The sequence below is a fragment of the Passer domesticus genome, chromosome 10 (genome assembly GCF_036417665.1).
Source record: "Passer domesticus isolate bPasDom1 chromosome 10, bPasDom1.hap1, whole genome shotgun sequence".
NCBI classification, from domain to species: Eukaryota; Metazoa; Chordata; class Aves; order Passeriformes; family Passeridae; genus Passer; species Passer domesticus.
The window spans coordinates 8,821,132-8,833,802 of NC_087483.1; the positions used below are offsets into that span (position 1 = coordinate 8,821,132).

The following is a 12,671-nucleotide window of genomic DNA, read 5'->3' on the forward strand; positions in this document are numbered from 1 at the left end:
GGTATAGTAAATAAACAGTCAATAATTGTACCACTCTGAAACCTAATTACTTTTGGTATTTATAAAAAGGACCTGCATCATTCAAAAGAGTACGTTTTAGCCAATTTTACTGATTATGCCTCCAGTCATGAAGAGTTTTGTTTGTATTGATCTGATCCAGAAGTGGGATTGGCCCCAGAAATGCCATTCTTGTCAGGCTCCTGTTTTGCATAATATAATGCCTATTTCAAAAGTTTAGATATAGCCAGATTAATTTGCTCACAGGTAAGAACAACGCACAAGCTGTTGATTAAGAGGGAAAAAAAGTGCATTGAAACAGCCAAACCAGAACCAGCCCAGCCCTACAACTGACCATTTAAGCAGCAACCCTGTCTGAGCAGGCTGAGCAAGGTGTGAAAAGGTGATAGTGTAAAATGCTGCTTATGTATTTATTTCTCTCTCTTTTTTTTTGTCATTGCATGATGACAGCAGGCTGATACCCTGAGATGAGCTGGGCTTCTGTGGTGGCTTTTAACTGGGCTTCAAAATGTAGAACAGAGCGGTGTAATATTAAAGGGCCTCCTTTGAAAACTGTACTAAGATGGTGTTTCCTGACATTTCTTTGCTGTGCATTCAGCCTGGGGACCTGTGGAAAGACAATGTGGTTTTTGCTGTTGTTTTTCTCCTATTTAATCATTTAAAGCTGGGAAGAGCTGGGGTCTTAAGGAAAGTGATAGGGAAAACAATGTTGGGTGTAAGCCTTCTGCTTGGGTTGCTCTTGGCTTGTCCAAAATACTATTCAGAATAGGAAAAATGTTGAATTATCCAGGTTGGCTTGGATGCACAGGTCTCTCCAGCCTTGTGTCCTTCAGCCCATGATGGGACTGGCTCTGCCCAGTGACTGATTCTGTCTCTGGTGGAACTGGTGGGGCTTTGCTGAGGTCTGGGTTTGACCCTTTGGCTGCTGGGGTCAACCTGCTTGGCCTTTTTCCTGCATTTCTGCCTTTCCAGCCTTTCTGCATTTGGTGGTAAATACCAGCACTTCAGCCCATTTGGTGAGAGTGTTTAAATTGCTGAGATGATCACAGGCTGCATTTCTATGTTCTTATCTCCACTGCTGATACTCAAGCGTGACTTGTGTGACCCAGCCCTGTGAATCATTACTGATTTTTGGTGCAACTCCCTGTATCACTGTGTACAGACTTTATTGTGCCCCTCTTCCGCAGTGGCCTGATGGGTTGTGCTGTGGTTTTTTTTTGCAGTGTGTGCTGGCACTGAGAACAAGCTGAGCTCCCTGTCTGACCTGGAGCAGCAGTACCGCGCCCTGCGCAAGTACTATGAGAACTGTGAGGTGGTGATGGGCAACCTGGAGATCACCAGCATCGAGCACAACAGGGACCTCTCCTTCCTGAGGGTAAGCAGGCTGCTGTTCTCCTTCCCTCCTCCTTCCTCCTTCTTTTCTTCAGCTTCTTTTTTGGGGAGCAGCGATAGGTGCTGGGCTGGAAGAGACCAGGCTTCTGTGGCACCAGCTCTGCTGTGATGGAAGAGGATAATGAAATGCCAGGGATGTGCAGAGAACAGGAGCAGTGTCATTGCTGTGACAGGTGCTCTGAGTGTGAGTGACTCAGATTTATCCAGGATGTGGGGGAGAAAGCTGTGCCACTGGAAGGTGACACCTCGCAGGTCTCTCACTTTGTGTTGCCCCAGGGCAGGTTAGGTGGGGTTTAGGAAGGTCAGAGAATCATGCAGATAAGCACTGGAGCACTGGGGATGCTAATCCTAATAAAATGCTAGATATGGACTGATTTATAGACTAAGCAAGGAAGAGTGAAATGTTTGTGGAGCATTTAGGAGAAAGAAAAAAGTGATTGCTGAATCAACATGAAACCTCCTTTGGGCATGAGACTGGAGCTAAGAGCCTAACAATGTCCAGCATCCAGGGGAAGTCTGTGAGAGATGAAGGTTGTACTGCTTTTGGGGAACCTTGATTGTGCATTCCCTCAGTCCTCTTTGCATCAAATTTTGGATTTGTGAAGGAACACTCCAGCGTGGTTTGCAGATACCCTATTGCCCTGCTGGCAACCACAAGAGAGAAAGGTGAACACCAAGTTCAAAGAACTTAACCCCATCATTATTTGGCATTTTACATTCTCTGTGTTTAAAGAAATATCCCACTAAAGGAGTGATCCAGGTGGGCATCTGCAGGATGCTGCAGGGGATGTGGCTGTAATATGGAAGGCAGGTCTGAGGGCCAGGGTAGAAAAAGCAGCCTGTGCCAGTGTGCTTGCAGTCTGTGCTGTGACTGTACCCTCCATGACACAGATAAGGGTTTGCACTGCCCATACTGCTCTCCTCTTAAAAATGCTGCTGTCACGTTGCAGGATGCGAGTCTGTGTGTCAGTGGCACGTTCACGTGGCAGGAGTGGTGGAGTTTAAATTTGGCAGCAGGAAGAGGCGGTGGGAGGCAGCCCCAGCTGGCTGGGTTACACTCACTCATTCCCTGTGCTGGGTCTCGGGTGAGCTGAGTGCTCAGTTCCAGTCTGTAAAACTGTGAACTTTCCACCACAGCTTCTAGCAAAGCCGAGCAGCGTGTTTAGCTCTGCTTCACATTGAATTTGTTGGGGTTTTCACAGCCTTACACACATTGCTGTGTATTTACTCAACGTGTGCACCAGGCTGCTGGAAGATCTGTGAGCAAAACTCAGCTAGCAGACAGGTCTGGAGTAAAGCTTGGGGTGCTAATTGCACTCAGACTAACAGATTGCCTGTTAATTTGAGTGACAAATGCCTCGGAAGTGAATGCTATCCCTACGTTTCACAGTTGTGACAGGTGGGGAAAGCACATATGCCTTTGCTCTGAAATAGATACAGCCTTGGTGCAGCTGGACCAGCCTTGGACAGGTGGCAGATCCTCCTCCTGTGAGGGCAGGATCCCTGCTCGGACTGGGGCATCTCTGCAGTGAAACCCCCTGGCTGGAATTCATGGCAGGCAGTCCTTCCGCTTCGGCTTTCCTTCCTCCTGCTGGGAGGTGAGGAAAGCAAATTACTTGGAAATTAAGAATTAGTGTTCCTTGCACAGAACTTCCATAAACAGCATGAAATACTGGTGGAAAGAAGGCAGTCAAGTCATCAAATGAGATCAAGAAGGAAAGGTCCTGTTCAGTAAATGAAGGTGGTTTGGTCACCTGTGCTTTTTGGCGACAGCTACTACTGCTTTTTTATTAGTTTTATTACTTCTCTTACCTGCATCTGCTCCCTCACAGATGTCTCAGCAAAAAAGCTGAACTTGAAACAAAACTCAGCAAAGTGGAAGGCCTAGTTAGTATGATAAATTGTAGTCATTAAAGTAGAAAACCAAACAGAAGAGAACATGTCCTCGGTGAGGCAAATAAATAAATAAATGTTGGCACATTTACGCCGATAATTCGACATTCATTAGTCAGGCAGTATTACTCCTTTTATCATATTAAAAATGGTTTTAATGGCCAAATGAAGGTGGCAGATGGGACATAACTAAGAGAAAGGCTGTTTGTCTCTCTCACACTTAAACACGGCGAGCTCTCCGTGCAACATCACGCTCCTTCAGCCTGCTCCAGTGTTTAGTCTCTTGCAGTAATTGCCCTCTTCCTCCACCACAAACACTTCAGGCAGATGCTGCTGCAGCCCTGGGTTATCTGTGTCCCCAGCTGATGACAACCATGGCTCTGTGTGCCCACCTGTCCTCTCCACAGTGCTCAGCTTAGCTGGACAACTCCTTGCTCCAGGACAGAGGGAAGACCTGGGAAGCTGTAGGCATGCTGAGCCTTTCCATCATGCAGTAATAAACAAATAGCATAAATGAATTGAAGTGAAAAAACCCCATAATTTTATTTACCCGGCAGAGGAGCATTAAAAGATCAGCATCCCATCTCTCATATTTATTTAGACATTTATTCCCTAAGTAGATTTGCTTTATGTCTATGAGTTAGCTCTCTGGATATCTGCTGATGAAGACTAAAAGGGGCTGTCTGTCACCTGAATGAAGTGCTCAGCCACTTCAGCTTCCAGGCCTGCGGTTCCTGAGGAGCTGGATTTCTGTAAGAAGGGATTGCATGTGCCAGTTGTTCCTTTTCCTGCTGTTCTCCTGTGTGAGCAGAGCAGGAGGGCATATCATCTGCGTTACTTTAATATATTTTATTTTGCTTCCTGCTTGTGTCGTAGTCTGGGTATTGCTTTCCTGTGAGCAACTGCAATATGAACTTGTGTTCTGCATGTGCTGCCTCCAGCTCTGCCAGCTCTGTTCCTGCTGCTTGGTGCTGCCCTGAACTCAGCAGCAGGAAAAATTGTGTCTCAGCCTGGGTGCTGGGTAAGGACAGATATTTCTGACATCTGTCTGACAGCTGGCTTGCTTTGTCCTGCTTCTGAGGCTCAGCCTCTCACAGAAAATGTACAAGGGGTGATTCAGTTTTGGCAGTCCCACCTCCCTGTGGCAGGCTCTCCACTGGAATTGGTGCTGCCAGGAGTGTGATTGCATTGAGGAGGACAAATAACAGGTTGGGAAGCAGTCCCTCAGAGCTGCCTTGTCCCTGCCTGTCAGCAGTGACAGTGGGAAGGGTCAGGCTCCATCTCCCGCTGCTTCCCAAGCCACCAGCATGCTTCACCTAATTGCACAGCCAGGCTCTTGCCCTGGGATTTGCTCCATGAAACCAGATAAGCTGCTGGAGCTGCTGCGTGTCTTGAGTCTCATCCAGGAGAGAGCTGAGATTTACTTCCCTGCTTTGGACTTCAAGAAAAAAAAGCCTTGAGAAAAGCTCAGGTTGTTCACTGGTTCATGTTGCAAACAACTGTTTGAAGAACAGAAGGGGGAGCCTATTTTAGTTTTGCTTGGCAGAGCTGGCAGTTCCTATTGTGGGCTGTACTTATTTCTTTATAACATCTCCATATTCAATTTTCAAAATAAAATACACAATTAGTGTATCACATACCAATCTTCTGCAAGTACTTCTGTTAAACACATTTGGTAAATGAGAGTTAGCTTTGACTAATCCCCTGGCTTTTAGCAATTCACAGTCAGTAAATTGTCTTTTGGTGCCCAGATTTTATTTAACCAATTCAGATTATTTATTTTTAAAGACATGATCAAAGTTCTGTGCTGTTCCCTGCCATAGCTCTCCCAAGTGATTATGAAACTCATTTTTAACCACAATCAACAGTCTTCAAAAATTATCTACCACTGCTTTATGGGTCCTTTTTTCATTCACCTCAGCAGTGCTTGTGTAGCATCTCCAGCCACACTTGCAGGGCAGCTGTCTGGGTGGATGTTTCATGGTGAATATTACATTTATTGCAGAGATGTAGGGCCCCATCTCCCCTCTGCCAGCATTCATGGCCCCGTGCTTGGTGAGAGCCCCTGCCAGCCCCACCTTAGCCTGTTCCTTACATCATATTTAGGCTCTGTGGCAGGTGGGATTTGGCCATTTGGACTTTATGTGCTTTGCTATTGGTTGTGTTTAATGTTTGGAGGAAGTTTTGGTGGAACAGACCCCTCTGCAGGGCGAGGGGAGCCAGGCAAGGATTGGGTTGCCAGTGCTGCCTGGCCCCATGGCATTGGGAGCTGCTGCTTGTGAAGAAAACAGAACTGGGGGATGTTTAAACCCTTTTTGGTCTTTTACAGCAAAACAGGGCTAAGCAGACCCATTTGCAAGGTCTGGTGGCAGAGCTGAGAGGAGATGTTGGCACAGAGAGAGTCAGCACCAGGACAGGCGTGTGGGGAAGGGTGTGCAGGGATGGAGGGCATTGCTTGGCAGAGCAGTGGGAGGCTGTGGGGGGCTCCTGAAGGCCAGGCAGAACAGCCGTGCATCCCTTCTGCAGCAAAAGGCTATCTGACTGCCCAGCTGACAGGCTGCAGTAATGCCCTGCTCAGCAGAAGGGGCTGTGGGGTTGTGTGCCTGTCAGGAGGTCCCAGAAAGGCTGTGGGGTCTCTGTGGAGGGGGATTCTCCCAAAAGTGCCAGGAAAGCATTGCAGTGTGGCCCTAGCCCAGAATGGGCATTTCCAGGAGGGGTTTGCTGCAGCATTTGTCATGCAGTGAGTGGCATCACTTGCCAGTGTGTGTGTTTTGTCCCTGGCTGGCAAGAGGCAAAGTGGCCTCCAGGTAATGACAGACTTGGAAATGGAGCACATCTATTTCTGTGCTCCTGATTGCCCTGCCAGGACCTTACCTGTTAGAAAACAAAGCATAGACAGCAGAGGTGTGATGGTCAGAGCTGTGCATGCCACACTGGTGCCTCGTGAAGGCTGACCTAGAACAGAGGCTGGATGGAGTTAAAGGATAAAGCAGGGTTTTATTAAAAGGCCTCAATGGATCCACCTTGGGCAGCGCAAGAGCCCAGCCAGGGCTGCACCCAAGATGAACCAAAATGGTCACAAAATGGACAGCAGGTCACGGGGTCTCTCACTTTTATAAGTTCTGGTGCATTTGCATATTGGAGTTAATTGTCCAATTACAGCTTCTTGTTTTTCTCTCTTCATTCCACCATTGTTTATGCTCTTGGGCCTGAGATTTGGATCATTTGTCCTTGGTCCCCAGCTAGAGAAGGAATTGTTTTGTCTCCCTGCTCTGTGCAGAGAGCTCACCATGCCCTTATATGAAGCCCAGACCCACACACTAAAGCAGCACAGAACCTGAAAAATATAAAAGCTAAAACCTGAGGCATCAATGCAAATCTGGGTGGAAAGAGGACACCTCCAGCTTGCTGTTGAACACAACTGCTGTGCTGGTGGGTTACAAGAGACCAGTTGCATGCCAGACCATGCTTGTGGCGTGGACAGAATGTTTCACACGGGCTGTGATCAGCTGCCAGCTGTGCTGGGTGAACCTGAGCTGAGTTTCAAGCGAGCTGCATCCCAGACTCAGAGGGTGGAGTGGGAGCAAAGGCTAATTGCAGAAGGCATGTGTGATACAGCTCTGCTGCTCCAGGAATTAGGCTGCTTCTGCCATTCCCCATTGCCTGTGTAGAAATAGCAGCCTAAAATGATCGCAGCAGTTTAAACTCTTCTGAAAATGGCCAGGAAGCAAGGAAGGGAATGCCACAGATCTGCATGGTCTTCCAGGCCTGCCCTGTGCTTGGAAGCAGGTACTGAAATGCTGCAGGCACAGTGAGTAGTTGAATACCAGGCACTCTTGTGGTAACTGGTGTTTCCATGGCCCTTGTCCCTTTATATTGACAGATATCACACTCCTCACAGTCCCTAACAGAGTTAACCAGCTCCATCCTGACCCCACCACTCCCAGAGCCCCCCAGCTGGTAGGAAAAGGCACCCAGCACTTTCTGACCTAAATGTCTTCAGAGGTGTTAAGTTATTTTTGTGCTGCTGTTGCTTATCCCCCTTGTGTGACTTCCCAGTCTCCACTGCAGGTGTCTGTAACTCAGGTATGTCCCTGTAGCTCTGCAGGCTGGTCTTAGCAACCCCTGTGCCTCCCTTGGATGCTCAAAATCCCCTTTTTAGCACTTCCTGTCAGGGTTTCAACCCAATTTTGTAGGCAGAGGACGTGGTGCTGCTCGTTTTGTGCCAAAGCCTCTGGTCTAAGCCTCAGGCTGCTGCTGCTGGATGCAGCTTGGTAGCCCAGGCACCCTGCCCACACCTTCCCTTCCTTCTCCCTAAAAGCTGGGTCAATATACAATTAATCCTCAAGCTGAGTTTGCCAAGCTGTAACCAAATATATACTCATTAGCATATGTTATTTGGCAATTAGTTTTGGTGGCTTGGTATGAAAGGTGCATTTGAAATGACCAGTTGTGTTTAGGAAGAGAGTTGGTGCTGTGGGGATGCAGAGCTGGAATATTGGGGAATGCAGAGCTGGTGCTGTGGGAATGCAGAGCTGCAATCTGTGGGAATGCAGGGATGGAATACGTGGGAATGCAGAGCTGCAATCTGTGGGAATGCAGAGCTGCAATCTGTGGGAATGCAGGGCTGCAATCTGTGGGAATGCAGGGCTGCAATCTATGGGAATGCAGGGCTGCAATCTGTGGGAATGCAGGGCTGCAATCTGTGGGAATGCAGGGCTGCAATCTGTGGAATACAGGGCTGCAATCTGTGGAATACAGGGCTGCAATCTGGGGGAATGCAGAGCTGCAATCTGTGGGAATGCAGCCTCGGGCTTTGGTGCAGCAATGAACTGTGAAGATTTGTGTCTGTGCCTGCTCAGTGCTCTGAGGCTCCCCAATAAGCATTTTTTTTTTTTTGGTGGGGGGGGAAGTTGTTGTGGAGGATGGCTGCAGATTTCCAGGATAGCCTGAGTCTAATGGGGATGGCACCGGGCTGCTCCTCACATCCCACCTGCTGCAGGCTGCCCTTGTGAGTGCTGCCAAAGCCACTGGGGCAGTGGCAGCCACGTCCCCCTGTCCCTGTGGCTGATTTGCTGTGTAAAACTCAGGCCACCATTCTCATGGGGTGATGAGTAGGGGGGATCAGTCTGCCCCTTGCTGTGCATCCCTCCATGAAGGGAGAGTTCAGAGGCTCCCCTGCCAGAGCTCTTGGGGATGGATCCCAACATGGGGCGTGTTTTGCCCCTTCTCTGGGTTGGCAGTGGCCAAAAGCTTCCCCAGCTCTCCCACAGCCTTTCTTTGCCTGTGTCTCCTTCAATAAACAGCAGCATCCTTCAGCTGTATCATGTGCAGAGAGGAGAGGTCAAGATTTGAAGTCCAGCTTGATTAAGGAGTCTCTTTAAATTGTCTTTCAGCATTTTTCATTCAGCTCCTATTGTACGGCAGGCACCCCATCTCCAGCTGCCTGGGAAGCCTGTCTGATTCATGTGCAAGGCAGCAGTAGCCACTCTAGAGCAGGAGAGAGATCAAAGGAGCCTGACTTAAATAATTCAGAGTACCCCAGACCCACACACATCGCTCGAGATCAGCAATATCCTTTTCACTCCATCTGTTTTTGTGTGGCAGCAAAGCTGCCCTTGGTTAGGCAGAGCAGAGCACTCAGAGGTGATGTAGGATGGCTCCCCCGTGCCTGGGGGCTGCCAGCTGGATGGGAGGTGGAAGTCTGTCCTTCTCCCTGGTCCTCTTGAACCTCACAGGCCCCTCTGGCAGCTTTTGGGTCCGGCAGGGCTGCCCAGGCAGGTATGGGATGCACGGCATGGGAGAGCTCCTGCTTGTGGCAGAGTGCCATCCCACAGCCCTCCCACCACCTTGCTGGGAAATGGTGAGGTGCAGGAGGCTCCAGGACCGAAAACATGCCCAGGACATATGGATCACTGCTCCAGGAGGAGTGTTTCCCAGTTTTGCAGAGGTACATGCCGGGTGGGTCACGTATGGAGGATGAAAATACACACCAGGAGTTAAATATTTAACATGAACAGAACTGTTTGGATTTGTGGCTCTGTCTAGGCTTGTTGCTTTTTAAAAATTAAATACAGACTATCAAGTTATTTATTTTCCCACAGTTTAGTGCCTGATTAGAATCTTCCTTCTGTCCATCCATGAAGGGGTCTGATGCCTGGGTGTCTGTAAATACATGTGGCTAAGCCAGACCACAGAAGCTGCAGGGATGTGTACTATAAAAAATGTTGGTAGTGGAGAGGAGGACATTATTAAAAATAAAACAGTGCAAACCTTAATTAGGTGTTATTTCTCTTCAGTGTTGATCTTCCCTCTAGGCCAGTGAAACCAATTATACCCTCTCTCAACCACCTTATGTTGTTAATGATCTTACTCTTTAAATGTAAACCTCTCCCCTAGAAATGGGACTGGAAATGCTGGCCTTACTGAAACTTAAGAAAAACAAACAGCAGAGTAAAGTTAAACCAGCCAATAGAAAAAAAAAAAAAAACAACAAAACAACTGTGGTTGCAAACACTTTTAAATTATAAATGGATTTGTTAGGTTGTAAAACAAATGAGGGGTTTTCTTTCAAGCATAGAAAGAAAGGTTATGTGGTGTAAATGGTGAGTGTAATGAGATTTGAAGTCTTAACCCCAGCTGGAGTGTGGTATAAACTCTACCATTTCACTCTGTTCACTGATATCATATTTGCTTTGCTCAGATATCATTGAGGCTTCTTTATTCTCCTCTTTGTCCACCTACCCTCTCAAATCCTTCAGTGGAGCAGGGATGAGGTAATGGAGAGGGACATAGCTGCGTATGTAATTGAGGTATAGCTGCCTGTGCCAAGTGGAAGTGTGTTACACTTTCCTTTGAGTAACATTTTTCTGTTTTCCCAAGCATTTAGGCAACACATTGCCAATTTTTCCTCTAAACTTCCCTCCCTCCAATCCCATTTTACTATGGAATAAAATGAAATTAGACAAACCAACTGTGAGAGAGCTGCATAATCTTGCATTGTAATACACCGACTCAGAGTCCTGGATCAATGGGCTTGAATTACTGTTAAAATCCATATGAAAAGAAAAACAAAGTCTTTTGCTGTAAGCTGTGTCAAGGGGTGGAGGAGCAGAGGGATGGATTGAGGCTTAGCCAACAGTTTTTGTGCTAAACTGGATCAATTTTAAAGGTTTCCTCTGTAGATGCCAGCCGCAGGGCTTTTATGGTTCAGAAATGTCAGCACAACTGTGCAGATTGCAGAATTCAGCAGCAATGCTCCCACCCCAAACCTGGCCGCTAATTACTAATTACAGCCCCGCAGTTGTGCAGATCCTAGGTGTTCAGGAAGGCTGGGAAAAGGGAGAAGTTGGCCTTCCTGGGCATCCTCCTCAAAAATATCATGTCAGGGGAGCGTTTTCATGGATGTGGGCTAGGGAAAGCTGCTTCATTGTGTGGGGCTGGTCTGGAGCTGGCCAGGCTGGGACAGAGTATGTGTCTTTGTGGGACTGGGGGACTGGGGATGGCTCTGCCCAACCCAACAAGCAGACAGCAGGAATATCTTTGTTAACCACACATGAGCTGGTTCTGCAGCTCAGAATTCTGAGAAATTCTGAGAAACTCTGAGAAATTCTGAGAATGAAGAGCTGCAGAGTTTTGCAGCTCTTGATTCCTGCAGGAATGAAACCAGGTACCAGTGACTTCTCAGGGGACGTGTGCCCGGGGTCATACATCATCATGGGAAGGTGGAATGCGAAAAATTTGGGTTAAAAAGTCGAGGGTTTAGTCCTAGTTCAGGGCAGTACTTCCACAGGGCAAGCGCAACTGCTCTCATCCATTGGCACTCAGTGTTTGAAGTTAACTCAAAGGCTAATAGAGTCTGCATGCTGTACTGAGTGGCATGCAGTGTTTCTTTTCCCCCTTTGGTGGTCATTAGTCCTTCCAGAGAGAAAGAATGAAGTGCTTTGAGGTAATGTCTGAACATAACAAACCTGAAAATGTCAAAAGGCAAGGCAGAAATATCACGCTGATTTTGACAAACCCGCACTGTTTTGTGCAGGGGGAAATAATACTGATAGCTTAATGCTGCTTGCTGGAGAGTGGCTACACCAAAAATGAGTTTTGTGAGAGAGTTTGTGCTCATGCTTTAAGAAAACAACCTTAATGAGCACAACGTGGAGGTGAAACCCTCAAAGTAAATGCCATTCACTTTGAATATGGTGAAAGGGAGATTCCTAGCCAAGTGGTCCAAGGGCTTGAATGGTGCCAGACCCTGATGTCACCACTTATTCTGATTTCTTTTTTTTTTTTTTTTGGGTGCTCAATTACTTCTGATTCTGCTGTTTTGGGATTGACTCAGATCCTAAAGTGTCAGCAAAAAGCCAATATTACACATGGGTGTAATAATACAATATTACACATTGGTGTCTAATTCAGGATAACAATGGTGGTGGTGGAAGTATCTGTACATTGCTGCCTCCAGACAGGGGAGCTTGAGATGTGCAACAGGGTTGGCTTAAATTGTGTAAACCAAAAAACAGCCCCCTGGTGTAATATTACACCAGGGGGCTGTTTTTTGGTTTACACAATGTGCATGTGTTTGGTTTACACAATTGTGCATGAGCACAAACTCTCTCACAATTTAAGCCATACCCCAGGAATAATAAAGACAGTTCAGCCCTAAAACTGTGATGCATAGTGAAGGCCTAAGGAAGCAGAATCCATTCTGAATATCAGGGAAGCACAGAAGATGATTAGGGAAAAAAGAAAAAGCAATGTTCTCCCTGCATTTCTGTCCCATTTGTGTGGTGGTCTCATGAACACACGATACCTTACCTAAAACAAGGAAATGTATTAAAAACATGCCTGGATTCGTGTGGAAGGGCACTGCAGGGAGAGACACAATGAACTTCAGCTCCAAATAATTATCAGCAATATGCAAGCAGAGAAAAATAATGTGAAAGAAAATCTTTGCAGGTATTTATGCTGGGTTATACCCAACACAGAGAGTGGACACAGCTGCTCAGCTTCAACCTACAAAGTTTTTCTGGTGCTGGTTGCAGCCCCAGCTCTCCAACTGGTGCTGGGCGTCCTCCCTGCCCTTCTCCTCTGCCTGTTTTTGTTTTTGTTTTTTTTTTTTATTTTTTCTCCTGGAAATGCTGACGTTCAGAATTGAGGCCAGGTGAGGTGCATCAGTTTAGGAAGTGGGAGCTGACCCCCCTGTGCTGTCAATTATCTCTGGTGCCTGGCAGCAGCGTGGCCGGAGGTCATGGCAGCGGTGCCGCTAATGACGGCAGGTGCTAGAACGCGCTCCCTCGTCAGCTCATCATCCCAGTGCCAAAGCAATAATTTGATCTCAGCAGAACAGCTGGTTTTAGACTACAGATTAT

At 47.3% G+C, this 12,671-nt stretch overlaps 1 protein-coding gene across 5 annotated transcripts in view; it reads left to right on the top strand.

Moving 5' to 3' along the window:
* ERBB4 (erb-b2 receptor tyrosine kinase 4) overlaps positions 1 to 12,671 on the top strand; it is a 578,878-nt gene that overhangs the window by 215,356 nt on the left and 350,851 nt on the right. For all 5 annotated transcript variants that reach the window (XM_064433627.1, XM_064433628.1, XM_064433629.1 and 2 more), the window contains exon 2: positions 1,242 to 1,393. In XM_064433627.1, the coding sequence (XP_064289697.1) occupies positions 1,242 to 1,393 (152 nt within the window). The remainder of the gene's footprint in view (positions 1 to 1,241; positions 1,394 to 12,671) is intronic.